The sequence below is a fragment of the Ornithodoros turicata genome, chromosome 1 (genome assembly GCF_037126465.1).
Source record: "Ornithodoros turicata isolate Travis chromosome 1, ASM3712646v1, whole genome shotgun sequence".
Taxonomy (NCBI): domain Eukaryota; kingdom Metazoa; phylum Arthropoda; class Arachnida; order Ixodida; family Argasidae; genus Ornithodoros; species Ornithodoros turicata.
In genome coordinates this window covers 1,029,386-1,056,191 of record NC_088201.1, presented here as the reverse complement: position 1 = coordinate 1,056,191, position 26,806 = coordinate 1,029,386, and the positions used below count along the sequence as shown (strand labels likewise).

At 44.8% G+C, this 26,806-nt stretch overlaps 1 protein-coding gene across 2 annotated transcripts; it reads left to right on the top strand.

Annotated features, from left to right (window-relative positions):
• Positions 1-375: 375 nt before the first annotated feature.
• Positions 376-26,600, top strand: LOC135377235 (attractin-like protein 1). Of its 2 annotated transcripts, none has more exons than XM_064609534.1 (23): positions 376-666; positions 1,329-1,529; positions 1,588-1,713; positions 4,189-4,358; positions 4,416-4,575; positions 6,432-6,525; positions 6,585-6,831; positions 6,927-7,107; positions 10,389-10,543; positions 10,660-10,747; positions 10,801-10,865; positions 11,283-11,417; positions 18,633-18,902; positions 20,151-20,354; positions 22,058-22,249; positions 22,306-22,383; positions 22,954-23,113; positions 23,201-23,259; positions 23,488-23,646; positions 23,868-24,072; positions 24,181-24,259; positions 24,312-24,419; positions 25,327-26,600. In XM_064609534.1, the coding sequence occupies exons 1-23, from the start codon at positions 428-430 to the stop codon at positions 25,561-25,563; spliced, it is 3,612 nt and encodes a 1,203-aa protein (XP_064465604.1). In that variant the 5' UTR covers positions 376-427; the 3' UTR covers positions 25,564-26,600. The 2 variants fall into 2 exon arrangements, with proteins under 2 accessions (XP_064465604.1, XP_064465607.1); XM_064609537.1 differs by having other exon boundaries at positions 377-666; positions 24,312-24,410.
• Positions 26,601-26,806: the final 206 nt, after the last annotated feature.

Sequence of the window (26,806 nt, the reverse complement as noted above, 5' to 3'; positions counted from 1 at the left end):
ACACGTTAGGATACATCAGTATACTGGCACCTTACAAAATTGTGTGATGACAAACAACGACCAATGCTTGCAGCGCAATAAATACTCACAATCTCTGTTGCCTCCCATTGTTTTCTATGGGCACACACAGCACTTTAGGGCCCACCAACATGGCTGCCCGAAGGCACGCCTCTCCCCCACGAGCCCCTCTCCCATGCGCGATCATAGAGATCAGCCAGGGATGACGTCACGAGTACATATGTCGTATATGTTTTATCGCCTTAATTGCAATGAACACTATTTAAAAAGCTTCATACTGCCAGTAATAGTGTGAACGCAAAATATGAGGTGAGGATTCACGCGTTCATAAGGTTGATAAAAACGTCACCTGCCGTCGACAGCGTCCTCGTGCGGTGCTTGCCCAAATGTCTGAGGACATGGCACTCCGATGATGGAATTTGGTCTCTGCTTTTGTATGCTGAGAAGAAAGTCTAGGAGAAAACGCTCACAATGCTTCGTTACAGTGCTTGCCACAATAGTTTTGTGTATATGGCAGATAACAGATGCCAAAAGGACGCCATGCGGTGATTGTGAATGTTGGCACGGGGAATGCTCCTCGGATGGACGTTGTTTATGTTTTCCTGGCTGGCAGGGACCTGGCTGTCAGCGATGTGGTGGACGCTTGAGGTAAACTCGAGAATCCTAATTGTGGTCGACCACCTTTGCAGACCTCTTACCTGGGAACGAACAGTTGACAGAAAGCCATTTCATATCGAAATATCTAAAAGCGTTCTGTACCACAATTTTTCTTCCTTATGACCCATAATCCTGATGATGTGTTTTTTTGACAATTCATACTGGTTTGCCATGGTCAGATCCTGCAGGAGCGCACAGCGAACCAAACATTAAGGCAATATTTTTGCATTAAGGCATTTAGTTCGGGACTATATAAAAAAAAGCTTTCTAATTTTGTTCCGCTCAACGTTCCAGCCTAAACATTATTTGAGAATTACCTCGTATTGCCGAAGATGTAAATGAGAAATTTGTTCAGCCTAAGCAAGCAGCATTTGAGCAACCTAAAAGCACCGTAGCTTAGATGTGTATCTGGAGCACAGGTTTGGGGCCCGTGACCTCCCTTTTGAAATAACGTGAGTAGTGGCAAAAAACGAAATGACAAACGTTCAAAAAAAGCTCGACAAATTGCTGCAAAATATGACATAACATGCAACAGTTATATTGTATGATGATGAGGAGAAATATGTGTAGAGAAACGTTATCCAGTAGAAGAGATTTTGCATCATGTAATGATGCACAAGGCCTCCAATAAAATGACTGTCTCCCTTATTCAGGTTGACAGAGCCGTATGGGGTCATCACCAATGGGGTTGGGAACTACAGCAAGGACATGAAGTGCACATGGCTCGTACTGAGTGGCATTCCAAATGCCACCATTAGGTTTCATTTTTCTCATTTTGAGACAGAATGTGGATGGGACCACCTGTACGTTTATGATGGGGACTCCATGTTTGCTCCTATGGTAGCAGCATACAGGCAAGTAACCCAAAATTTGCCTGCAAAGTGTTTTCTCATCGTCTCGCCATCTTTACAGTGGCCTGCTGCTCCCTAAAGGAAGCTTGAGTAAGCTTCCAGAAATGGTCACACATTCTGGAAGTGCATTTGTTCATTTCTACAGCGATGCAGTCTACAACATGAGTGGGTTCATGCTCACTTACAGGTAAATACGTTTCTCTAGTCACGTCATAGTGCGTCACTTTTCCCCCCTTTTCTGCTTTTCCTCGGAAAAGTCATACGAAATGAAGCAATTTTAAAGATGCAGAGGAAGAGTGAAAGGAGAAAGACTTTTGTCGTGTCCCTTATTTGGCGTGGGATTTTGGTGCCAGTGGTCCCCGAGGAATAAAATGACGACGAAATGGACTGCCCCTTGAAGCCAGTTTTAGCAGTCTGCCATGCAATGCTTTTGAAATGATGTTGAACGTGGTTAGGAAACTATCGTACCCAGGAACATTTGTTGGACAGACCAGGGGCTATGATATGAAGCTTGTCCTCGGATGGGCCAACTCACGATTTTGTCGCTCTAAATCTGTCCTGGTTGATAGTTAGTCAGTGGGATGCCGAAAGGAAGTGGTTTCACTCTCGTTACGATAGTGAGTCTGCGCTAGGCATCTTTCTCTTAGTGTCCAAAGGAACTTGACTGACTTTAGTCACCAACAGTGTGCAACATACCATCCTTCTTGCGTACTGGTGTAGCCCACTTGGAAGTGCCCTCCAAACGTCAAAACTGTTTTGATAGGCTGCGAGTGGTCTTCGCAATGGAATTGATCACGGGCAAAGTGGTGCATTTAAAGGGAGACTTTGGAAGGTTTCGAAAAAAATTAGGTGAGCATCGTACCCAACATGGACCACTCCCTGGATATCGAATACAACGTTTGCGGTCATTTTGTGCGAGTAATTAATTCGTAAATGACGACAATACCAAACCGAAACCAACATGCAAAGCGCACAGAGGTTTGCCCGGAGGAAGATACTGTGATGTCACCCAGCATTGTTGTCTGCTGCGAAACTTGCGTTCTTCCATGCTGGATGACGTCAGCAGTGTAGCTTTCAGCGCCCGCTTGCTTCACAGAGGCCCGAAGCGCTCACTTGGTAATAATTCGTTGGAACAAAATCTGCGCACTCTGGGAACGTGACTTTTTGTATGTATGTTCCTGACACCCCAAGGGTTACTGCTATGTCACAATCGTTGTGGTGATTTTGCTGCGGAATGCCACTTTAAAGGGGCACAAAACAGGTCTCCAATTATTATGCTCAATGAAAGAACGTAGCTCGCGATATCCAAATATATGAAATTCCTTGGCTTCTACAATGGCATTGAAAGAGCGCGAGTCTCTCCTTATCCTTGGAGCCGGGTCATGTGACCATGTTGAAACGCTTTTGCTCTCCTAGCCAATGACAGACTCAACTGAGACAAGCTGCAGCTCGCGAGGGAACCAGTTGCAGGTCTAGTTGCGGGAACATCGCGGTGGCCTCACGGAGCAATATAGCACTGAAAACGGAAGTGTGCGCGTGAAAGAGAATGTTGAGGGTTTTTGGCACGGTTTGAACTGGCTGTCTTGGATTGGACAAGTGGGAATATGTTTAGAATTGACCTCACTTCTCGATATTACGACAGCAATAATGTATAAGCAATCCCGCATTCTAAATGGCTGATGTCGCTATTGTTACCAGGACAGTGCAGGGCTGGGCATGAGGGCGAAAGAGTGCAGCGAATATTCAGTCGGCTTGGAGCCATTATTTACTTGTTTGCGACGACAATTTTTTGAAAATGTTCACCGTCGGCACATGTCACGACACATTTTAATGCGTGTCACGGGATAATGCCAAGTTGAAAATCGGGCTCTAGTATGACTTGGGACTCTAGCTTTTGTAACTCCTAGACTCTAGGAAGTTTGGCAAGACTTCCTCCTTTAGGGCAGTGTGTACCAGAACGTTCCTCGACGGGGGAGTGCTGATTGGACGGTCTCTGCTGTGAACATTTGGTTGGTTACGGAGATTCCTTGGGTACGAAACCACTCCTTTCACTGCTCGTAGCTCCATGCTGCATGTGATTAACCTTTGGAGCTATCGTGGGTACGGTGAATTCTATTTGACAGTTTTGGATCTGCCCTTTCTTCTTACAAGAATGGCAATTTTTGTCTTTAGGATCATGCTTATCGTGAGAGCAAAAACATTTGCAATGTGTTCTTGTCTGTGGCATTGATTTGCGATGTACCTGGTAGTAGCTGTAGCGTGCCATCGCCCGACTGTGGTTGCTGCAGGCATTCTCAGGTTGCATTCCTTCGCTATGCTCTAAAGTTCCGCCACAGATTGCACTGAATGACATTTGTAGAACTTGCATTATCTGAGCAGTTATGTTGGTTGTCACATTCTACTTGCACCGATTTCTTGGGATGAATTGGAGAAAAGTCCATCTCATCGGCTTTGAAATAGAGCAGCAGGCATTGGACGACAACCCTGAGCTTTTGTTGAACTCGTTCACCCATAGAGCCATGCTGCGTGATTAGTAGTGGGACCCTTGGTCGGTAGTTTCAGAAAAAAAGACTCGAGCGGTAGACTGGTTCAGCGGAACAATGTCCCGCGTGCTTTTTTGTCCCAGAGCCTGGAATAATAGCCTCCAATGTGTGGGTTTCAGAGTGAACGGATGTCCTCGCAACTGCTCCCATCATGGCGTGTGCTTTGAAGGAGCGTGTACGTGTTCCGCCGGATGGGTGGGCGAGGCGTGCGACCGCCCCATCTGCGATTGCGGCAATGGCACATGCGACGCGGAGCACCATCGCTGCATCTGCCATCCGGGCTTCAAAGGTCAAATGGGTTGAAACTGCCTCCATGACATTGATCTGAAAGTTTTCCTTTCTGCAGGGGAGGATTGCAGCATCCCAGTAGATAGCCCCGCGTATGAGCTAGTGGAGACAAGTGGCTGGATCCGCAGTCGTGCAATGCACCAGGCCCTCGTGCTGAGGCATGCCATGTGGGTTGTGGGGGGAGAGAGCCTCACGGAGCTCGACCAGCAGATAGCCAGGTGACTTGACTCATTTTGTTGTCCGAAGCGTACCGTATTTACTCGCATATTGGACACGCTTTTTTGTTTCCCCACATATTAAACCAATTTAGTATCACCAGCCAGAGTATCACATTGTCAACGAGAAGGCCAGAATGATGAATGCAAAAAAGTTTTCGTCCACCTTTATGGAATGGAAGACAATTCAGAATGGCGACATTGGATTCCAGATATCTAGCGAGAAATCGCGACATTCGATGCCGCGGGAGCCAAGTGTACCTCCAATTTCAATTTTCCAATTTTACCCCGCACGTTGAATCTCATTGGCACCATGTTTTTTGGGTAAAAAATATGCGTCTTATATGCGAGTAAATATGGTAATACTAGTATCTTGAACAATATCGAGGATATCAAATGTGGTAGGACAGTAGGATAGAAAGGAAGATGGCGAGGACCTTCACAACAAACCCTGAGACTGGGGAAAAACACACACTAAACAGGAGACTCCTGTTTAGTGTGTGTTTTCCCCCAGTCTCAGGGTTCGTTATGAGATCAATTAACACCAGCTCGCCTGCTTTTTCGCCGCCCTTTACGACGAGGACATTGTTGGTGCTAATGTTGCTGTGGGCTAGAATTAGCGCCACATTCCAGTCATCATCCGCAATGACGCATAGAGGACAACATCAGCTGTTTGCAACATGTTTGAATTGCTGCAGTGGAGTGCAACACGATTTGAAATATTGATTCCTTCAGTTGTCTCGAGTTACCAAAAGTGTGTATGGAAAATTGAGGTGTTCTTTTAAGAAACAAAATATTGGTAGAAAATCCAGCAAACTGGTGGGGATACATTAAGGGCCCTTTCCTCGATTTTCACGAAAAATGGGTTGACAATAGGGTGTGCAGAACAAACTTTTCAAAATGCAACACAGGAGCCCGATAAAAGTGCTTCGCTCGAAACGAATATCATTCTTTGCTACGCACAGTAATAGAAACGTTGAACCAGTTTTGTGAGCTTAAATCACTTTCAACGTTTTTTGCATTATTGGTTCAAGATGAATGGATCGTTTCCTGTAAATGTACGGTTTTTTGAGATAAGGTATCCGAGGTAAGGTTTCCGAGATATCATACTGGATCGCTTTAGAATTGTGTAAACATTTTAAATTAAGAAACAACAACATCTTGTGTATACGGTGGGCTCAATAATCTTAAGTATAGATGAGGGTTCCCCTAACCCCTTTGTGAGGTTAGGGAACTGCTGTTTGCATAGTGAGGGACACAGTATCCCCACAGGGGACAATGCACTAAAAATAATTTCGTGAAACAATGAAGAAAATGGACACACACGTTCGTACAACTGTTTCTTAAATGCTTAGAGCAAACAACACAATGTGGGTTCTTTTCACAAAGACTTGGACTTTGCAGTATGAACGGTAAGACCTGCGACAGATCATGTTCCTCCGACCGTTTTTACGTTTTGTGTTGGAGGTTACCATTGTTTCATCATCCATGTTGACGCACTTTTTGTGCGACAGATAAAGAAGTTGAACCGGATGTATTCCAAACACGCACGGTCTGGTAGATAACGATTGAAATTTGTCATCAATGTCATTCTGTTCTCTGATGGGCAAAAGAAGGAGCATTCTTCTCTCCTATTAGTGGCTGGCCGGTCGTAGTACGGATCTATGGAACAAAAGAAAAGCGCTTCCTCCAAGGTTTCCCTTCTCCACGTTAAGGTTAGACCGCCCAGTTGGCTCGTAGCCTTTTGGGAGGACCGCCTTGTGAGTGATGGTCAAAGGAGTTTGGGGCATTTTTGGTACAGTTTACAAATAGAAACTTGAAATGGATTTGCAGACTAACTTGTTTTCTTTTTCCTGGAGGTTTGACTTTTTAACCCACACGTGGAGCACGGTGAAGCCCTCGACACCCAGTGCCCCATCTAACCGCTATGGCCATTCGGTGGTGCTCTACAAGGTATCTTCATTTGTTGCACGCATATCTGGCTACTGTATTTGAAATGTACTCTACTCCAGGGTTCTCTGTACATGTTTGGTGGCACACTGCGCGATGGTAACACATGCAATGACCTGTGGAGGTGGGACACGGCGTTGTTGAGTTGGGCGCAGCTCTCCCCCCACCAGCCGGAGTGTCAGTACGAGTTGTGTCCCCCTCTTACTGCCACAGGACATACGGCAGTCATAGTGGACAACACCATGGTGGTCATCTTTGGTCACAATCCTCTCTACGGATACTTGAATGTTGTCCAGGAGTACACATTTGGTAGGCACATAACTCAGACTTGGAAGCAGCCAAAAGGGGATCACAATTTCCCTGGCTGTATTGCATCCATCTCACAGTGTATTTACTTCCACCAGGCACGGGCAAATGGGAGATAGCTGAAGCCAAGGGTGCCATCGTCAAGGGTGGTTATGGACACTCATCGGTGTATGATCCCGTAACGCGTCAGGTTTTTGTCTTTGGCGGCTACCATTCACAGTCCTCGACGGGTGTCGTTGTCGATTACCTCTACTCTTACCAGCCTTTTGAACGAATATGGTGAGGATCGTACTTTATACCAATCACTATAGGGGAGGGTAGGGCAGTGCTCTATTATGTGCTTTTGGAAACCACGTTTTAAATGGATCTCTCACAAAATCCTAGCTTGCTCTGACATTTATGACGTTTTTAGCCGAGTCTCGTAGTAGAGTACTGTGTCAAATGCCCCATAGGACCAATGTAGTTTGAACCGTGAAAATTTGCTGGATTATTCGTACTCGTCACGCCGTCACTGAACACTAGCGATACAACAGAACGATATATTCTGGTACGATATATCTTGTACTGTATTATGACCATTTCCTACATGATATATGCGGGAAGGCGGAGCTTATTTGCACGCAGCCGAAACCAAATGCTCTGCTTCAGACCGCGACCTACTAGATTATAACGACCGTGTCATAGGCACCCAGCATTTGGAAGCTAGCGGTGGCGCCTCAACTTCTACAATACTTTGTACTTGAGCTTACCTTAGTATTTCTGTACAAGCGGTGGATATTCAACGGAAAATGTTTCATTCTGAGGTTGATTACCATCATCATTCTAGCGTTTTCATAGGAGTTTCATGCACGTTCAGAATTCAAATTTCCATCGTCCAATCATGATGGAGATATCACGGGCCGATGAGTAGCTCCCCTAGTGGATCGTGCTGACGGGCTCTTCATAGGGGTTGCTGATTATGACATGGTCGTTAGAATCTAGTAGGTCATGCTTCAGACATGTCGCGAGAGCTCATTTTTCACTGCGTGCGTCTTCGGGTATCAGAAATACTGAAATGTCCTCAGCTTCAATTGAGGACGTTGGTGATGCTTATTGTCACAGAAGACGCAAATTCATCGACAATTGAGATCCTTCAGCAGCGTTGTCATCAATGTTGTCTTTGGCGCTGATAAAATAAAAAAAATAGTGAAAACAACGACCGCGAGGACGATGTCATTCATGCACCCCAATCCACAGCGTCAATCCTCGCTGGAGTGACTACACTGAAGATGCGTACGAGGGCGGTACTACACTCGCTGAAATACACCATACTAATACGTTGTTGCGCGTTCATGCTGTGAAGCAGACAACTAATGCATACTTCTTTAAAGCCACTTTGAATGTTCTGAATGAAGGCTTTTAAAGTAAAGTGATTTTATGCCATTCAGTAAAGACTGCCCGTGGCCAGAAAATCAGTCGGCGACAATATTCCTCTCATCCTTTTGGCACGCTACGACGCACATAGCGTTGCTTTATCAATATAAATAAACATGTTTAGTCACATCATATTGTCGAGACTCGCGCTGCTGTTTCTCCAATATATTCGCGAGCAGTAAAGCTAAACGTGCAAACATCCTCAAAAAATAAAGTATACAGCGGGACGCTATACCACAAATATGCAGTTCTCCACTGACAGGAGTTTTTGGCTCCAGCTACCACAGTCAACTTGCAGTAGGGTGATGGTTAAGGCCCCGGGTTTCCCAGGATTGTGCGATTTCGCAAAATGTCGCGGAATCCTTCATTTTGCACGGAATTTCGCGGAAATCCAATTGGGTCGCAGGACACGATTGGCGCGGACGGTTCTCTCAGGAGAAGTATTGCACGCTCACGCAAAAGAGCATCAGATAAAAGTCCCGACTGCTTCAAGCGACCCTTCAATTGTATTTATTTGCATATTTTGCACACCTCTAGTTTAACACTAGAAATGACAAGAAAACAAACAAGCGTGTAATTTGATATCTGGCATGTGCATCTCAGTGACCATGGTAATTGCTTTTTGCAACGCCGTCAGTGCTACACAAATGCTTTTGTTTGATTTGTGCACATTTTCGAGTGATTGTTCACTGTCACTCGAACAACTGGCAAACGCGCTATAACAAACTGTACAGCACAATATGACAAAGTCGGCGAACATAGTGTGCTTTCGGTTGTCCAGTGCGACTAGCAGCATCTTCCAGCAGTGTCTCGACATATTTCATTGGTGCAAGGGCAGTAGTTAGCCAGAGGACCTTCGGCGGTTGAGCAGTATTTGGGTACTTGTTTCTGGGTAACGTCAAAAATGCTCTCTACCGAGAGCCTATGTAACAGGCACACTAAAATTTTGCGGCGTTTAAATATCGTTACGAGTGTTCCCGGCGCATCCCTAGAGCGCAAATTATGCGAGTAAATATGGTATATTGTGCAACATGCGCTACAAATCTAGTGCTCGCACTGGTATTGGAAGCATGCAAATGACGAGAACTTGCAGATTATTACTTGCACTGTGCTGTATTTGCGCAGCAGTGCAACACCACTAGCGCACTTTACGTGAAAAATTGACACAGGGTACATCTTGTTGCACATCCCCTATAACACAATGGGGTGTCTGCCTAACCAGTCGCAATCTAAGAAAAATTGATCACTTGATCAACTTTCATACAAAAAGTGTTTGCAACTGCAATGTGCAACATGAACAGTCCCAAAAGGCAATTAATGGAGAATAGTTGCGAGGCACCCATGATTGGTCGCTTGTGGGCTCCACACAGTAACTCGAAGAATCTCACACTCATAGACACCCGTTGCCTCATATGATGCCCAAAGGTGGCCACAGAATCTCCTGAAGGTTAGCTGGAAGTAAACGATGAAAGATGGAGGTCACTGAAAAGGTTAGCCAGCTGTTGGACTCAAACCCACATCTTCTGGATTACCGGTCCAGGACCAATTAGCTAAGCTAACAGCAACTTCCAAGGGTGCGTCATCTGAAGGGACAAATCAACCACTCTCTCTCACTCCTACAGCTGGCTAACCTTTTCAGTGACTTTCATCTTTCATCCTTAATTTCTTACGCAATTTGAGGCTTTGTGTGTATTTGTCCTTTCTATGTTGTTCTAGCCTCAGAACATCAATTGTCTCACGTTCAACAGTTGCCGCTTGCGTTGTTCCCATCGTATGATTGTGTGTATGAGTGAGAAAAATGTAAGAGTGAAAGGGGGATGAGTGAGTGAGAGAGTGGTTGATTTGTCCTTTCAGATGACTCTCCCTTGGGAGTCGCTGTAGAGGTGTGTTAGCTTGGCTCAATTGGTCCTGGACCGGTAATCCAGAAGATGTGGGTTCAAGTCCTACAGCTGGCTAACCTTTTCAGTGACTTTCATCTTTCATCGTTAATTTCTTAGGCAATTTGAGGCTTTGTATGTATTTGTCCTTTATATGTTGTTCCAGCCTCAGAACATCAGTGGTCTCATAGCTGGAAGGGCCTTGATGTGTACCTAGCCTAATAACATTAGATGATGATGATGCTAGGAGTTGATTTTGGTTCTATGCAGGACCCTTCTGGCACCAAGTAGTTCACATCGCTACCTGCACAGTGGGGTCCTGCTTCACCGTACTATGCTCATCTTTGGAGGAAACACACACAACGACACAGCATTCAGCACGGGAGACAAGTGCTTCTCGGCTGATCTTCTTGCTTACAACATTGGTGAGCTATGTTTGCATTGAGTTTTATCAATTTTCTGCACATGAATATGCAGAAGCTAATGCTGAAAGCATGTGATGGTATCTGTGTGTGATTACTGAGGGTCTGTAATTTTTCAGAATGTGACTCGTGGCAGTCTCTTTCTGTCCTGTCCTCTTTGTCTGTTCGCCTCCAACGTTTCGGTCACACAGCAGTCGCTTACAATGAGTGAGTCCACTTTTCATTTTTCCCGCCTTTTCTCATGTCTCCAATGTTTTCAGCTCTATGTATATTTTTGGCGGCTTCAACGGGCAGATGCTTAGTGATATCATCAAGTTCACGCCAGGTAAGTACGCACATTACAATATGCAATTTTGTAGTACATGCAGCGAGGAACAGGCAAGTTGTCTGTAAACAGTGCCAGTGTGGCAAAATCTCTAGAGGTTCTGACCCATATTTCTCTCTTCCCTATCCAACACTCCTAGTTTATTGGAAATAGTAAAAGTGGGTCGTTTAAGGAGAATTGCCTAAATGAGGCTTTTGAGTGAATAAATCGGTCTAATATTATTGGCCATTCTAGACTTTTGACGCCTTTATTGTTATACATATGAAGGTGTTTGTCTGAAAGTGAGTCCATGTACCAACTAGCCTATAAAGCTGCATTTGAATCACATTTATTTGTTGTTTTAATTTATAAGTCTCCGCAGGTTTACACATGACATGTGCTATTTCACGAACAAGCTCAATGGCACTTTTTATGCAGGTTCCTGTAAAGGTTTTTCCACCCCCGAAAAATGTGTGGGAAACACGTGCTCTTGGAATGTGGAGAAAAAGACGTGCCAGCCTTTCGGGCAATCAAATTTGACAAAAGGCTATCATGTGTGCCCGAGGAAATCATGTAGGTACCGTGACTTCTCCGAAATAATTTGTGTCCCACTCACGTTGATAGTAAACATATATTGCTATTGTAAAGGATATTACAAAGGGAACCAATGGGATGGCTCCAAGTAAGTATTACATGCAAAAATTTTGCACCACTGTCCCACAATGTATACAGGGTTGTAAAAAAATTCTAAAATAGGCAGATTTTTTTTTACTCCTTTCACGGAATAATTACGGAAGCTGCGTCACTAAATCGCGACATTAGGCAATTTGTGCTTTGAGTGAAGGGAACTTGCAAACATTGCGATAATAATAGTGGAAATGGTTCCTCCTTAGTGATTTCCAACAATAAAGAATAAAAAATGCTGTTGTCAACCAGCGGAAAGTGGAGTTACAAGCGCATTGTCGGGGGGAAGCTTTTCAACCAATTCAAACGGGAGGATGGTGGTCCGTTATGGATGAAAGATGAAAGTCACTGAAAAGGTTAGCCAGCTGTAGGGATCGAACCCACATCTTCTGGATTACCGGTCCAGGGATCTACCAATTGAGCTAAGCTAACACGCCTCTCCAGCGACTTCCAAGGGCGCGTCATCTGAAGGGACGACAAACCAGCCACTCACTCTCATTCACCCTCCTTTCACTCTTACATTTTTTGCTCACTCATACACACATTCATACGACGGCTTTGTTTGTATCTGTCCCTTCTATGTTGTTCCAGCCTCTGAACATCAGGTTCTCTCTTGTTCCGTTATGGAGTTTGTCGTCTGCCAGAAAGCGCTCCATAAACACTAGCAGCGTTCACGATCTGTCAAAAAGGATGCGCGAATTTTTCGAATGAATTGATTACGGAACAGTTTTTAGTATTGTTCAGTGACAAATGTCGCTTATTGTGTAAAAGTAATTAAGCGACTAACAACAAGCATGTTTCTTTCGCACACTCTTCACTTGAGGATGCAGGGGTGTGTGCGATGACGCCAGGTGCTAAAGCACCGTCCCATCGTTTGTCACAAATACGCGACAACTGGCATTCACGTCCGGGTGTGCATTTCATCGTCGCACAGAATGCATGTATTTGGAATACCGCAAATTTGTGTCACGCAGCTTGAGAGTGTAAGATCGGATTTATTTGATCAGTTATTTTACCAAGATGTTTTTTGGACCACAGGCATGATTCCTGTCAAGAAAACTATGACAAGGTAGGTAGGGTGGAGCAGAGGCCACTAATGTAGTTGTCATAGAGCCCAAGAAGCTGTGAATATCAGTTGCTCTTAATGAACTGAAATAAACGAAGGAACATCTGGTATGACAATGTGTTAGACTTAGGCCACCAACCATGATAGAAATTTAGAGTAAATAACATAGGCAACGGAGTGGTCACGGGACTTTTTTCTGCCACGTATTTTCAAAAATACTCCAAAAGTCGGGAGACGACATAACTAGACAAAAAAGTAGACAACTCAGACTTCACATAACAAAATAACGAGGTTTGCTCAGACGTTTCGTCCATCATGCTACGGACATCATCAGTGCCAAACTGAATGACGGTCGCTATTTAAGGAGATGGGAGTATTGTTCGGGAAGGGGGCCACGGTACAAACTGAGGGGTCACCCCGTACCGTATTCTCCCGCATTAGCCGGCATGCCGCATTATTAGAGGCTGACCAAATTCTGTTCTTAGGAAACTTGGTACTTTCAGGCATGCCGCAAAAATCGAGGAAAAAATAAAGATGTCGGACAGTGAACGTGGTAAACCAACTATGTACAGACTTTATTTCTGTTCTCCGTACTTTTGCATCCGTTTTTGGTCTTTCTGTGGTTGTGGTCATCGTTGCTCCAGCATATTTTGAAGCTGAAGTTCGTCTTCTTCATCTTCTGAGTCGCTCTCTGTGTCTGTAAGTCCCGACCGGTCATCATCCTCGAAGCGCGGTGTGCCAGACATAATTGTTTCTCGCAGGCGCCTGTGCAGTTTCTCCTCGTCCCGATGCCCCACCAATCCGCACTTCACGAAGGACTCTCGAATTAAATCTTGAGAGATTTCTTCCCACGCCTGCTTCACCCACTGTGCAACCATCAGGTACGAAGCACTCCGACGTTTCCCTGTCTTTGTGAACTCTACTTCTCCACTGCGAAGCCAATTCAACCATCGATCCCTCATTGCTGCTTTGAACGGTCTGTTCGAAACGACATCAGCTGGCTGCAGAAGTGGTGTCAGACCACCAGGAATGACAGACAGACATGTGTTATAGTGCTGTTTGAAGCTGGTCTTTGTAGTGTTTTTCAAGTGCGCGGGTGCGCTATCCATTACAAGAACGGCCTTCGGCTTGAAAAATGCTCCCGGTCGGGCGCCCCACACTTTCTGCTTGTAGGTGTTGATTAATTCTGCCGTCATGCTTCCTTTCATTGCAACAGTGACGATGACTTCCTTTGGGAACTCAAACTTTGTGACGTTCTTAAGCGCCTTGAAAATAATCATTGGCTTGAACTTCCCCTTGTTTGAAGTGGAACCATAGAGGGGTCTCATCCATGTTTCCAATGCAGGATGTAGCCACACCGTCAAGGACTGAGTTGTGAAAAAGTCTGCATTTGCTCTCACTTTCTGTCCCTCAGTTGTCACTGTCCTGCTGACGATATCGTGCCTCTTCAAGAACAGCCAACCGCATGAAACCCTTGTCCGTGAGCATGTCCGTCCTGTAATATTTGCTGAGCTCGTACCTTAATCGTACTGGAACATACAGGGAAGCCATTCTCACGCTGCAGCGATATCCATGATGACAGTTCCATCTCGGGGAACTTGGCTGTTTTGGTCCCTGGAAGGCAGATTCCTTCTTTTCCGATGTGCAGGCACTGGCGAGGAATACCAAATGCTCTTTCAGTTGCACTGATGTTGCCACCGACCTCATCCAGTCTCTTTACAACATCCAGCTTGAATGCGATCGTCCGTGCTGTCCTCCTTGTGGCACTTCTCCATCTGTCGCTGATGTCGCTGGGGGCTGCACGGCAGCGTGCATTTCGTATGTTCCGGCCATCTCCAATGGTGCACAATCCACGACTAAACTCAGAAACAGAGTATGCACAGCATCCTCTTGGTTTCACCACTGCTGTACTTCCTTATCTCCTTCCTGTCAAGCCTTTGTCCTATAGTTATGCGGGTGGGGTATCGGGGTTTTACCCCTGTGCTCCCTGACCTACTGATGTTTGTCACTCTTGTGGTCGCTTGTCAGGGCGCAAGAAGCACTCTCGTTAATCCTTTCTCGGTTTCTGCATTTGTGTTCCATGACCTTCTGTTATTTATCACCGGTCTCGGCAGGTTGTTCACCCCAAGAAAAATTCCCTCGGGTTTTCCGGCATGCCGTAAAATACGGGGTTCTGCGGCATGCTGGCCTCCCTCGCCTTTTTGCAGCATGCCGGCTAATGCGCGGGAATACAGTATGTGCCAAGACGCTAGAAGCTTTCTGGGTCCCCATCTTTGTTCTTGAGCCAAGGTCACTGCGTTGTCCAAGTCAAAACAATGTCCCGTGTCCCAACAATGTTTGTAAGCTCCGTCTTAAACCGTGTGGCGTGTGTCGCGCTCTTTATGTCCCGCTTATGTTCTTTGAAACGAGTGTTCCGTTTCCTGCCTGTCTCGCCAATGTAGCACATGTCACATTCTTGACATTGTAGTTTGTAGACATTGTTTTGACTTGGACAACGCAGTGACCTTGACTCGAGAACAAAGATGGGGACCCAGAAAGCTTCTAGAGTCTTGGCACATATGTGGTGACCCCTCGGTTTGTAACAAAAACCGTGGCCCCCTTCCCGAACAATACTCCCATCTCCTTAAATAGCGACCGGTTGTGCAATCTCTCATTCAGTTTGGCACTGATGATGTCCGTCGCATGACGGACGAAACCTTTGAGTTGTCTACTTTTTTGTCTAGCCACGTATTTGTACCATTTCCATTGCAGCGCCCTCTGAGGACGCACGCTAACCCACTTCCTGCTGTCCTCTATCTGTAAGCCACTTATAGCCACCGTTGCTTCTTGGCGCTAACGCAGAATTAAAAAATGTATTTCAATTGATGGAAATTTAATTTCTTGAATTTAACCCTGAAATTTACAAAGTCAACCCAATGTTTTCTTTGCGGAAATGGGTTCCTCAGGGTCGTTTTATTCAGTACGCTGATATAAATTTGCCGAAATATACATTTATTCAAAGTGCCGTGTTAAAGGGGCACTAAAATGCGCACACGTGGTCACTCCAAATTACGTTCCACGCTACGTTAATTTGGCGCTTGTTGTCATAATTGAAATTTCAGTATGAAGCACTAAGCATTGAGCGTCATTTCAGCTTGTGTATAGGTGATTTTAGTTCCACGCCATGGAGCATTTCCGGCGAAACAGATAGCACGACTTACGATAGCTCAAAGGATGTGAATATAATTGTTGTTGCAAGAAGATCCGTGATTACTGTTGTGGGCTACAATTCAGTCACTCGGTATTTGAAAAGTATTCGGTCACTCGGTATTATGCAGCAATGCGTGTCATACTGCTCATGTGTTCCAACGATAGGCACTTCTCCTGCTCTCTTTGCTTCCTGAGGATTCCCGTGGTTGCATTTTTCTTCTGCACTGTGCCAACAAATTTTGCTTGCATCATAGTAATTAAAACAGGGACCTTGATTTGAGAACAAGTTGTTTGTGCATTTTAGTGCCCAAAATGAAGTGCACTCAACAGTGCAAAACTCATTTTCTGCATGCAGTGCATAAATAGAAAACACATGAAGATGAGTCATTCGAAAAGGAGCATCTCAACTTATTTAAAGCACGATTTTGTGCATGAAACTGGCCTACTTCTTTTATGTGTGACAGAAATGGCAGGAGAATGATGAACCACAGCTGTCATGAAAAAGAGTCTGTCATGGATATATGAAAGCGAGCTATATAGTACTTGGTCCAGCTTGTTGCACCGTTCCTGTCATGAAAAGCTTGCTTTAAATAAAAACCAAGGATCCTAAACTAATCATCTAATGCCTTCTTTGAATAAAAAGCACAGAAAAAGTTGCATTTTGTGCCCTTCTGAGAAGGGCTTTTGTTTCTGGAAGCCCTTGGAGAGTGTGTACTCGCTTGTGTCAACTTCTGCTGAGGCAAAGCTTTGTCGCTTCTGAGCACATACTCCATGTATGACATAGTTGTCCGCACGATTAAGTAATCGTTTTGTGCATTACACTCTTTGGTTAATATGTAGCATTAATGTCGCATTCGTCACCTGACATCTTTATTGTCATCTTTACGAGAGGTATGTCGAGGCATCAACTCTGCTCAGCATAGCTGGGGGGAGAATGGCAGCATCTCCTCTCAGTAGCGTGATACGTGTCCGAGAGTCGGTCTGTTCATTTCCTTTCACATCACAGTGGGCTGGAACCTATTCGTAGACAAGGTTGTAACACATCTATCACCAACGGCGGATGAGCCTCGAATTTTCAATTGCGTGCAGCGCAGATGTCGAGTCAATGAACACGACCCATTCCAGCGGGGTAAAATCGACGATGCGCTCCAGAAAGAAAAGTATGGCACAGAGTTCTGCAGCTGTGGATGAGGTGTGATGCAACGTCCCTCCACTACGCCTTCGGATGGGATGACGAATGCCGAGGCGGATTTGCCATTTCGAGATGTGCCATCGGTGTAGGCTGCGGCAGAGGTAGAAAACTTTGCATCTACCAAAGCATAAAAATGGGCTCCAAGGACTTGAGGGGGAACCTGATCTCTCGAATTTTTTTGGACAAGACACTCTCGAAAGCCCCACAGAGCCAATGTATTTGTGACTGTGTTTCGGACAGACTGCCCGGTTTTTCATGCCAATTTCGCTCCGAGTCCGCCTACAAGAGGAGGCAGTGAGAGGCCAATGGGGCTTTCTGAGTGGAGGAGAGGAGAAAACTCGGTTACTTTCAGAGCGTATTATTTGGGCGTCTTCCAGCTGCACTACAGTGCGTTTCAGGACTCAATATTTGCCGTTTGGGACGTTAAAATGCCAAAAAGCGAAGACGATGGGACGTAGACAAGAATGCCTCCAACTACCGTAAATTCATTCGTATAAGCCGCAGGTCCTGTTTTTACGAACGTTTTGAAAATTTTCTGGGAGATAAGCCGCACTCTCAGATAAGCCGCGGGCAATACGACGTGACTGATTTGTGCAACAAAGAAGACCATAGAGAAGGTCATAAACCCTGTGGTTCATACTCCGGAGTCTGCATGGTTTGGAACAAAGGCGGTCAGTTGTAGTGTTCCACCAAGATCGGATTGTGCCCTTGCTGCCTGTTTTTCATGGATCGAGGGGTCAGTGGTATTCCAGAAGACACCAATCAATGTCACCACTTTCGTTAAAGCTGCCTGGGTGACACGCATCAGCAGGGCGGTGCTGTTCCAGAGATACTGCTGGCCCTTTTGTTAAAACCGGCGTATGGGAAAAATACCAGGAAAAAATAGCCATCAGATAAGCCGCAAAGCATCTGTGAGAAAAAAAAATTGCGCATAAGCCACGACTGATACGCATGAAATTACGGCAGCGACAAAGAGGTTGCCGTTGTGCCCCCGTCAACTGCGGCGACCCCCATGGCCGTTACTATGCTCGCGGAAGTGCATCACGTCGACGAGGCTACGCTAGCAGAAGTTCGCAGTGATATGCTATCCCGTGTCTGTGCGCGTGTCAGTGTTCAAATAAATTTTTGTTTCAACATTGCAAATTCAAGCCTCTGTCTACAAATTCTGACTGCTCGATAATTGAGCTCAATTTTGTGGCTCCTTCCTGTCAGAAAACTCGGTCGGTGACTTTATAACTGTAATGCTATGTACTGTTTTCTTTCAGAATCCTACCCACATTGAACCCTGAATTCAAGTATTTGAGTAAACTAGAAAAATATGTTACGTCGCAAACAATATGATGAAGAATTTTTTCCTGCCTCTCACGTCCAACATGTGCCATAATCACGTCATACGATGGGGGGTAACCAGCACTCTCCCGAGTGCAACTGAAAATGGCATATGCCTTGAAAAGCATTCGCGTGCAACCTGTCCCTGGTGAACTTCCTTTAAGGGAAGTCAGCCTGCAAATGGGAGAGAGTGAATGAAATAAACGATAGAAATATGGCGGCACCTCTTGATTATCCGGTCAAGTGCCGTACCAGAGGCCAAAAAGGCCGCTTGGCAGAAAATATTGGGGACCCATTTGGGTGCTCATCCCATTTCAACTCTTTTCAGCTACCAACTTGACAGTTCTGTGCGAGCGACAGACGTCATGTCCGAGCTGCCTGCACAACAACTATGGTTGCGTGTGGTGCGGGACTGTGTGCTCTCACAAGCGCTGTCCCAAGGGCAAGAAAGCGGGGGAGGAGGAAAATCAGACGGAACAGTGTGAACAGTCGGACAGCAGCAACTGTGATAAACTGCACAACTGCCACGCGTGCCATACAGAGTTTCATTGCGGCTGGCAGACGGACCACCGATGTTACACCTTCGTCAGGGAAACAGGTAGGTTGGACACAGACGGTCACGAGCGGAGCCATTTCCCCTGCTTCTCAACATTCTCATGTTGGCAAGAGGCAGTGTTGAGAGCGTCGAATTTAGCGGAAGTGGTGCGCTATTGTAGAGGTACGAGAGGCACGACTATGAGATAAACCGTCATCTCTCTACTTGCAGTCTTTGTGATGAAGTACCTAAAAGCCACAATTTGTGCTTTTTGTGCTTCACTCTTTCCATTCCGCGACAAAAATGGCAAATATATTTTTTTTGTGGCCGACAGTATCACCTCAAAATATGTTGCTATATAGGAAAATGTTGCCAAATGAATGCCCTATCGAATTATGGAAATTTTAGAAACAAAGCTATCCATGTAGTTCCTAAATTAATCTTGGAGCCCGCAAAAAAAACAAAAAAAAACAAGTGCAAACAGCGGAAAGCTCATTACGATATGCCTGTATCTTGAACAAAAATATCAGTTCCAACAAGTTCGACAATATACAGAATGTGGCAAGTTTTGTCAGAAATAATATCTGCAAATAACAACACTCTGGATTAAGAAGTTGATGAGTTGTGGAAAATAACGTGAACACTCACCTTGTTCACGTAACTGAGTGACGTAGTTCAGTGAAGGAGTAAAACAGAAATGAACATTATAATTTCCGCAGAAAACATTAGTTTCATACACACTTTTCCTGTTCTTGTACCACATTTTGTATTTCACCACTTTTCTATTCTTAACGGTTAGCTTTGACACAGGAAGAACAGTAACAGTGCAAGTTATACATATCTACATATTCGGGACAAAAATCTCATTATCTAACACCTTGAGAGTCTTTATTTGTGTCGTAACAAAACGAAATGGCATGCAAAATGCTTGAAATGCGAGTATTGCCCCAAAAGAGGTTCGCCAAGATAAAATCTCTATACTGCCTCCTTGGTGCAGAGGTAGCTTCGTAAATCACTACCACAAAGAAAAACTAAAAGTGAAAACGAAACTCATTCTGTAATGTTTCTAGTATCCACCACCACTTGTACATCTCGGCTCGCAAACTGTCGATACTCTATGGACGCAGGTAAAGAAAGTGTTAAATTGTGGCCTCATTGCCTAATTTCTGCTCTCTATTCATATGGAATAGCGCACGGGCTGGTTGTAATAGTATAATCCTCGCGAAGGAGAAATGGATCTTGTAGCAAATTCCTTGGTACAGTACGTGTGGGGCGATGTCTAAAAATGGAATAAAAAGGGAATGTTTTTAGGGAACAAGACGGAAAAGGCAGTGCTCTCAGACAACTATCGAGTCAAGTGTGACAACTCCTGCAGTTCTCGTAGGACGTGCAAAGCGTGCCTCTCAGGTACTTGCATGTGGTGCATCAGTCAGCAGCGCTGTCTGGAAACCAATGCCTACGCTGCCACCTTCCCACTAGCCCAGTGCACAGAGTGGACCACTTCCAAGTGCACAGGTACATGCTATCACAATCACTATTCATGCTGCTGCTCATTAGTGGAACAGAGAATCTCAGCTTGGCTATCATCATGAGATTTTCTCGTCAAATGGGTTTTCCTTAGACAGTGCTCTCATTCTCATTTTTGCATAGTTCTTGCTATGCTAATTTCTATCCTTTTGGCTCCCCATGGAAGTAAAAATCTTGGACGGCACAGTTTTTACAGCTTTATGCACAGCTTTATATGTGGAGTTAAGCGTCAGATGTGTTCCGGATATCGTAGCATGGTGAGTCACGGAATAAGTGACATTGGGTATCATGTGAGGTGTGGTGATGCAGGAGTGGAAAGACGCCAGGATGGTTCTTATAGTGAAGGTTCTTGTCTCGTGTACTTGCAATACCATCTCGTTCAGATGAGATTGTAAAGGTTCCTCAACATCTGAACAGTGTTCAAGTTGCAGTGCATTTGTGAGAGGTAATTTAAAAAATATTATCGTAGTACCGTATTTACTCGCGTAATTTGTGCACTTTCTTTTTTACCAAACAATGACTCAAAGGTTGGGGGTGCGCAAATTATGCGGGGCATTAACGAGACCACTTGGAAAACGTGCACAAAATCTGTTGAAAGATGGGCCCTCAGGTGAATAATACGGTAGAACCTCGATGATACCAATTTCACGGGGCAGCGGAAAACATCTGTATGATCCGAAATTCGTATCAAAAGAATTACACCAAAATAAAAATTGAGGCAAGAAAATAGACAGTGACTGTTCATTTCCCGTTACTGTCAGTGAAAGAGGTTGGTCGTACTCTTAGTTTTTTGGCCAATGCTGCCAAAATTTGGGAGATGATTCAAAAGGGCCCAGCATGTGCTTTCCACACCTTTTTTAAAGCGAGCTTCTCCTAAAGCACGCATGCGTTAGGTGAAGCCGACTTGCGCAATGCTGACGCATAATGTTGCCAGAAGTTTTCCCCGATAGGTTCCTTCCACGTGTTCTGGTCGTTGTTTTCCTAAGCCAGTGCGATGTCACACAGGTTATTGTTGAGAAGGGTGTAAAAAGATTAAAACAGAGATAAGGTTCAGTGCCTTTGATCTTATCTCCACCACCAAAGGAAGAGTCATTGCTTGCATTGCGTAACACTATGTGGGGAATTGGTGGTGCGCAAATCACGAGAGTTTTTATTTTCTCAACTGTTTTACTGAAAAAGTGGGGGTGCGCAACTTACGCGAGTAAATACGATATATGTTAACAACTCGACACACAGAGAAAGAATCGCGTTAAAGTCTGCCCACAATGCGCCGTATTTTAACTGCGAGTGCCAAAGGCTACTTTGAATTTTTTTCCTTCCGGGTGGAGTGGGATCCCGATAAATGAAGTTTGCATACACTGCGTAATATACGAGTAAACATAAGCGAGACTTATTTTTACTTATGTGCCTCCAGTTGAACGCAGTTGAACCTCTATATAACGAAACTGAAAACTACTCAGCTGAAACTGAACTGAACGAAACTGAAAACTGAGCTCAGAAATGCTTTTGTGTCCACGTAGAAGTGTACGTGCAACAGAAATCGTACGTTACGTAGAGGATTTCATTAAATCGATGTTCGCTATATCAAGATTGCACTGTGTTTGAATATTGAGGAAGCAGCACCGTTGAAACAAAACAACGTTTGGAGCCAAATTTGAGCTCATTTGAAAGGATGCCCCCAAATTGTGCAGCGCTGTCCTGTGGAGACTTCCAGACATGCAAAGCATGTCAGGAGCACGAGCGATGTGGTTGGTGCGATGATGGCAGCAACACGGGCAAGGGCATCTGCTTGGACGGATCGGCCTCCGGGCCCCTGGGGCCCACACACGAGGTCGACGCTAGTCTCTGCCCTGCCCACAACTGGTATTTCACTACTTGTCCACGTAAGTGGCGCTACATCTCGTAAGGTGCTAGAGTTTAATTAATACGTTTTGTGTAGGGTGCCAATGCAATGGACACAGCACCTGTTTGAGCAACTCATCCGAGTGCTTGCAGCCGTGCAAACATCCGACCGAAGGTTGGTGTGAAATCTCTCTTTCCACAGTGAAATCGTCACACATGGAAAATTCTACATGTGTCTCACCTCCACCGCCAAAATTCTTCCTGCAAAACTATACCCGTATTTATCATACCAGAAGCGCACACGTTAATTATGAGCTTTCCTCGAATACCGCAACACTTTTTGCTTTCCCACACCGACGGCGCTATAATCGGAACTTTCTGTTTCAGGCTTATTTTTCCAATATTATAGCGGTTCATCATTTGATATTGGAAAATAAAATTGGATTGCCAACTTTTTTGAATAAGAATTGAATATCGCGAGTATTCGATTTATATTCAAAATTTCAAATATTAGCGCACCTCTACTAAGAATGTTTTAGTTTACTAAGTATATTTCGCGACGAAAAAATACTGTTTTGATTTTTTGTTTTCACGTCCTGTTTTTTGCGGTTTTAGCCTTGTCATGACCTACCAAGAGGCCAGGCAGTGTGTGGTAGAGCTGTGGTTGAGTGTGGTAGAGCTGGGTTGGTGCAGGTACTTGAATGAAGTGTTGGTACACCCGCATTTTACCCTACCACTTTTGTAGGAGCACATTGTGAGCACTGTATTACGGGTTACCATGGGAACCCAGCCAATGGTGGTAACTGCACTCGGTGCTTCTGCAACAACCATGGCTCTCTGTGTCACCGGGAGACGGGCAAATGCAACTGCACCACCAAGGGTATCATGGGACCTAACTGTGACAGGTACATTATCTGAGAGGAACGATTGAAGCACGCTACTTCTCCCCTTTCCTCTTGCTGGTCTTTGTCAATTTTTCATTCTCTCTTTAGATGCGATGAACAGAATCATTATGTGGGAAATCCTCAAGAAGAAGGTGGCACTTGCTTTTGTAAGTAATGATAGCTGCTCTTAATAATAAATGAACTTTGGATAAAAATGTTAGTTTGCACTGTGCACTCCGAGAGAAAAGAAAATGTATATACTGCTACTGGGTTCCCAGTCATTGGTTCCAGTAGGTACTAGTAGGTACTAAAACTCACCAATGACTTGTGGGATATATCAACTGTAAAAAGGTCTTTTCGAAGCACCCTTTGCATACAAAACTGGGTCATTGCAGATAACCTGAGCATCGATTTCCAATACACATTCAACCTTTCATCGGAAGACTATTATCAGAACATCAACTTTATGAATGTGCCAATAAAGGTTGGCAACGATGTGGAATTTTCCATCTCATGCTCGGGCAGGGCGTATGTCAATGTCTCCATTGGCTCAGGTGAGTAATTCTTTTATCTTTCTGAGCTTAGTTGTTTTTATTAGAGGTTATCACTGCAGGCCAGATGAAAGTGTAGAAAGTAGGGCAAGTTGGTCCGAGTCAAAAAACGAGGTTAAGCTTGTGTGTCCGTCCTCGTTTTTCAGATGGAGCAAATTGGTTTTAGTTTATGTGTTTTCAAGGCAGTGGCCTTGCTTTGAAAATGCACATTTCTTCTTTATCAGATGCCGATGTGGAACCCATCCTTTTGGAAAGCCGCAAATGTGACAACTTTAAGTTGCCCTTCTACGACGAGAAGCATAACTTTGGCTCACAAAACACAACATTTTTTGTGTACGTCTTCAACTTCACGACTCCTTTCCTGCTTCAGATCTCATTTTCGCAACACAGAGCTCTCGACTTGCTGCAGTTCTTCATCACATTTTCCAGGTTGGTTTGAAAGAAGAAACTTCAAATAATGTGACTCGAAATGACAATCCTCCATCTTGAACAACTGAAACAGTTTGTACTGGGGCTCAGCGTAACTCTCTGTTTCAGCTGTTTTCTGTCGCTCTTGATAATTGCCGCCATCCTCTGGAAGATTAAACAGAAGTATGACCTTTACAGAAGGCGGCAGGTGAGTTTGGTGCACCATGGTCACACATGTGGGTAAACGGGTTCTCTTGCAGCAACTCTTTGTCGAGATGGAACAGATGGCAAGTCGACCATTTGCTGGCGTCACACTTGAGGTGGACTCCATGAAACCCGAAAGTGACGGAACCAAGCAGGTTGTTTTAGTGAGCTATCTTTTAAAGAATATCGCTCATTTTGAGAGAACTGAGACTTGGTTGACCTTGTTTGGCTTGTGTTTTTATTACTCACCAGCTCCGCATAAATGCATTTGAGTATCAAATGGCTTTTCATATAGCACCTTTGGGTAGTTTCATTTCAGTATATAAGGGCCTGTTTCGGGTGCGTTTTTTGGACTACTGGGGTGCGAAATGCTCCATTTTTGGGGGTATGCTTTACTTGTCCCCTCGGGCCTTTCAGTTCTGCGGGCGATACAATAATGAGCTTGGCACCATTAGAAAGTTCTTATAACGAGTAATAAAATGGTGTGTGGCTCGCCTTTCTCACTATCGCCGATGATTTTTTATTTAGCGCTAAACTTGTGATTTTCGCGCAAAGTGCCAACTTTGCCAATTTTTCACGCATGGACTAAATTTTGCATGGCAATGACAGTATGACCATTAGTTTGAGACGACCCAGAGAATGAGTAAAAAGGGTTTGACCGTGGTTGGTCAAAGTGCGCAGACGCTAGTGGCGTTGAAACTCGCGCCAAACGAATGTTCAATTTCGAAGGCTCAATCTTCCGTAGCTCATTGACGAACCACGCGACATTGGAAATGCCTTCTTTCTTCTTTGCTCATCAATAGCTACATCATTTTTTTTGTTTGTTTCACAGTTACCGGATATGCAAAGTGGTCACGGCGATTTGGTTTGAAATGAAACTACCCCTCGTTTGTGATCATTTATTGATCGCTGCAAGTTCCGTCTGCTTCAATACCATTCTCCCAAATGCATTTCTCTAAAAAATGTTTAGCTAATAGCCCTGTATGGTCCCTTTGTGTAGCAGAGTAGACTTGGGTCAATGTGTCCGACTTGTGAGGCAACACTCTAACTGGTTATGTCTTTCTCCTGCAGAGCCACCCAACCCCTGTGGCATTGGAGCCATGTGCCAGCGGCAAGGCTGCCGTTCTCACTCTGATCGTACGCATGCCAACAGGTGGCCTACAGCACACGGCCACTGGCCAGTCTGGCATCGCCATTGCCAGCGCTCTCGTTTCTCTTGGCACTCTGTGCAAGACGGATGCCACCATTAAGGAGGATGGCAAGTCCGACTGTTGGAAGCCCAGCTCCCATCCGGGCACGTGCATTTGAGTCTCCAGTTTGCGCCTTTCTCAGCTGAGAAAAGATGGCACTTTGGAAGGATCGCACAGGGTGTATAATCATTCTGAGCAGTTTGCTCAACTCCAGGGTTCGTTCACAGAGCCTTGTGTCCCTCACCGTCATTGGCCTCGTGACGGCCTCCCTTCAGACTCGGCCGTTTTCAGAGTCAAAATTGCATCTTTGAAAATTTTGCTTAGATAATTATTGTACCTGTTGGGAGCTCTCTACGGTACAGGTGATCCTTAGATGGCACAAAGAGAAAATTGAAGCGAGAGGCACGACAATTTGGTGGTAAATTTCTGGAAAAAAAATTTTTGTAATGCAATTAAATTTCTATCTAAAGCCTTTTAATGTTTTGTTTTTCGTCATTGCTGTGCCACTGTAACTTGGACAATGAAATGAAACCACGATGAGTCTAAGAATACTACGGAAAGGAGGAGAGCGGTTGACGAAGGGCCTCCCGGAGGTATATTGTTGCCAGTTTTGAGGGAATGTGTTGTAGGCAGTGGCACTACATGGTCACATCTGCACTCCGTGGCTTGGGGCAAGACAGGATGACAAGGCTGAACAAGTGGTGATGCTGATTTCACTCCATCCCATATTGGGCGTACACGTATGCTAGCGATATGTAGGCTTGAAAAGAATGCCAGTAGCGGGAGAAAGTTGCTTTTGGAGCCCTCCCTTGCAAGGCGGCAATTTTGTATAGCTTCTTTTTTGTTTTATTGTCATTATTTGTAAATGAGTTTGTGCGAATTGTATTTTTATAACTGTCGCTTGAGTGCAGCATATCACTGTGTAGGTGCCTTTTCTAAGAAAATCCTATTTGACGACACATCTACCCTCTCTTTCGGGGAGGCCCTATTAATATTAATTTAAGTGCACCCATTTTTTTCTTTAACACAAACAGGTGAGATGTGCATATATGTGCAGTCTGCCTCGCAATTTTTGAAAAGTTGTCTTCCTCATTCAGTCATGTATGCGGATATTACTGTACTTAAGGAGTAATAAAGGATAGGACTCTTTCCTGCCTTTGTGGAAAATAGTTTTTCTAGTCTTTCGCCTCCAGCAAAACATTGATTCATTTTCCAATAAAGCACACTGGCCCACAGACAGTTAATCTTTCTTTACTTGATTCCCTAGGGAGCTGACGGCACAGCTGCGGCAGGACGCTACAGGCAAATGCTGGAGGCTGTAGCCGCTGTTGTCACACTCCGTGACATTCGAACTGTTTAAA

Excerpts from the sequence above, each read along its gene's own strand:
- LOC135377235 (XM_064609534.1), top strand. The coding sequence starts at position 428 with ATGATGGAATTTGGTCTCTGCTTTTGTATGCTGAGAAGAAAGTCTAGG. Across the intron at positions 24,073-24,180 it reads TTCTTCATCACATTTTCCAG|CTGTTTTCTGTCGCTCTTGA; the intron begins GTTGGTTTGAAA and ends TCTCTGTTTCAG. Across the intron at positions 24,420-25,326 it reads GAACCAAGCAGGTTGTTTTA|AGCCACCCAACCCCTGTGGC; the intron begins GTGAGCTATCTT and ends TTTCTCCTGCAG.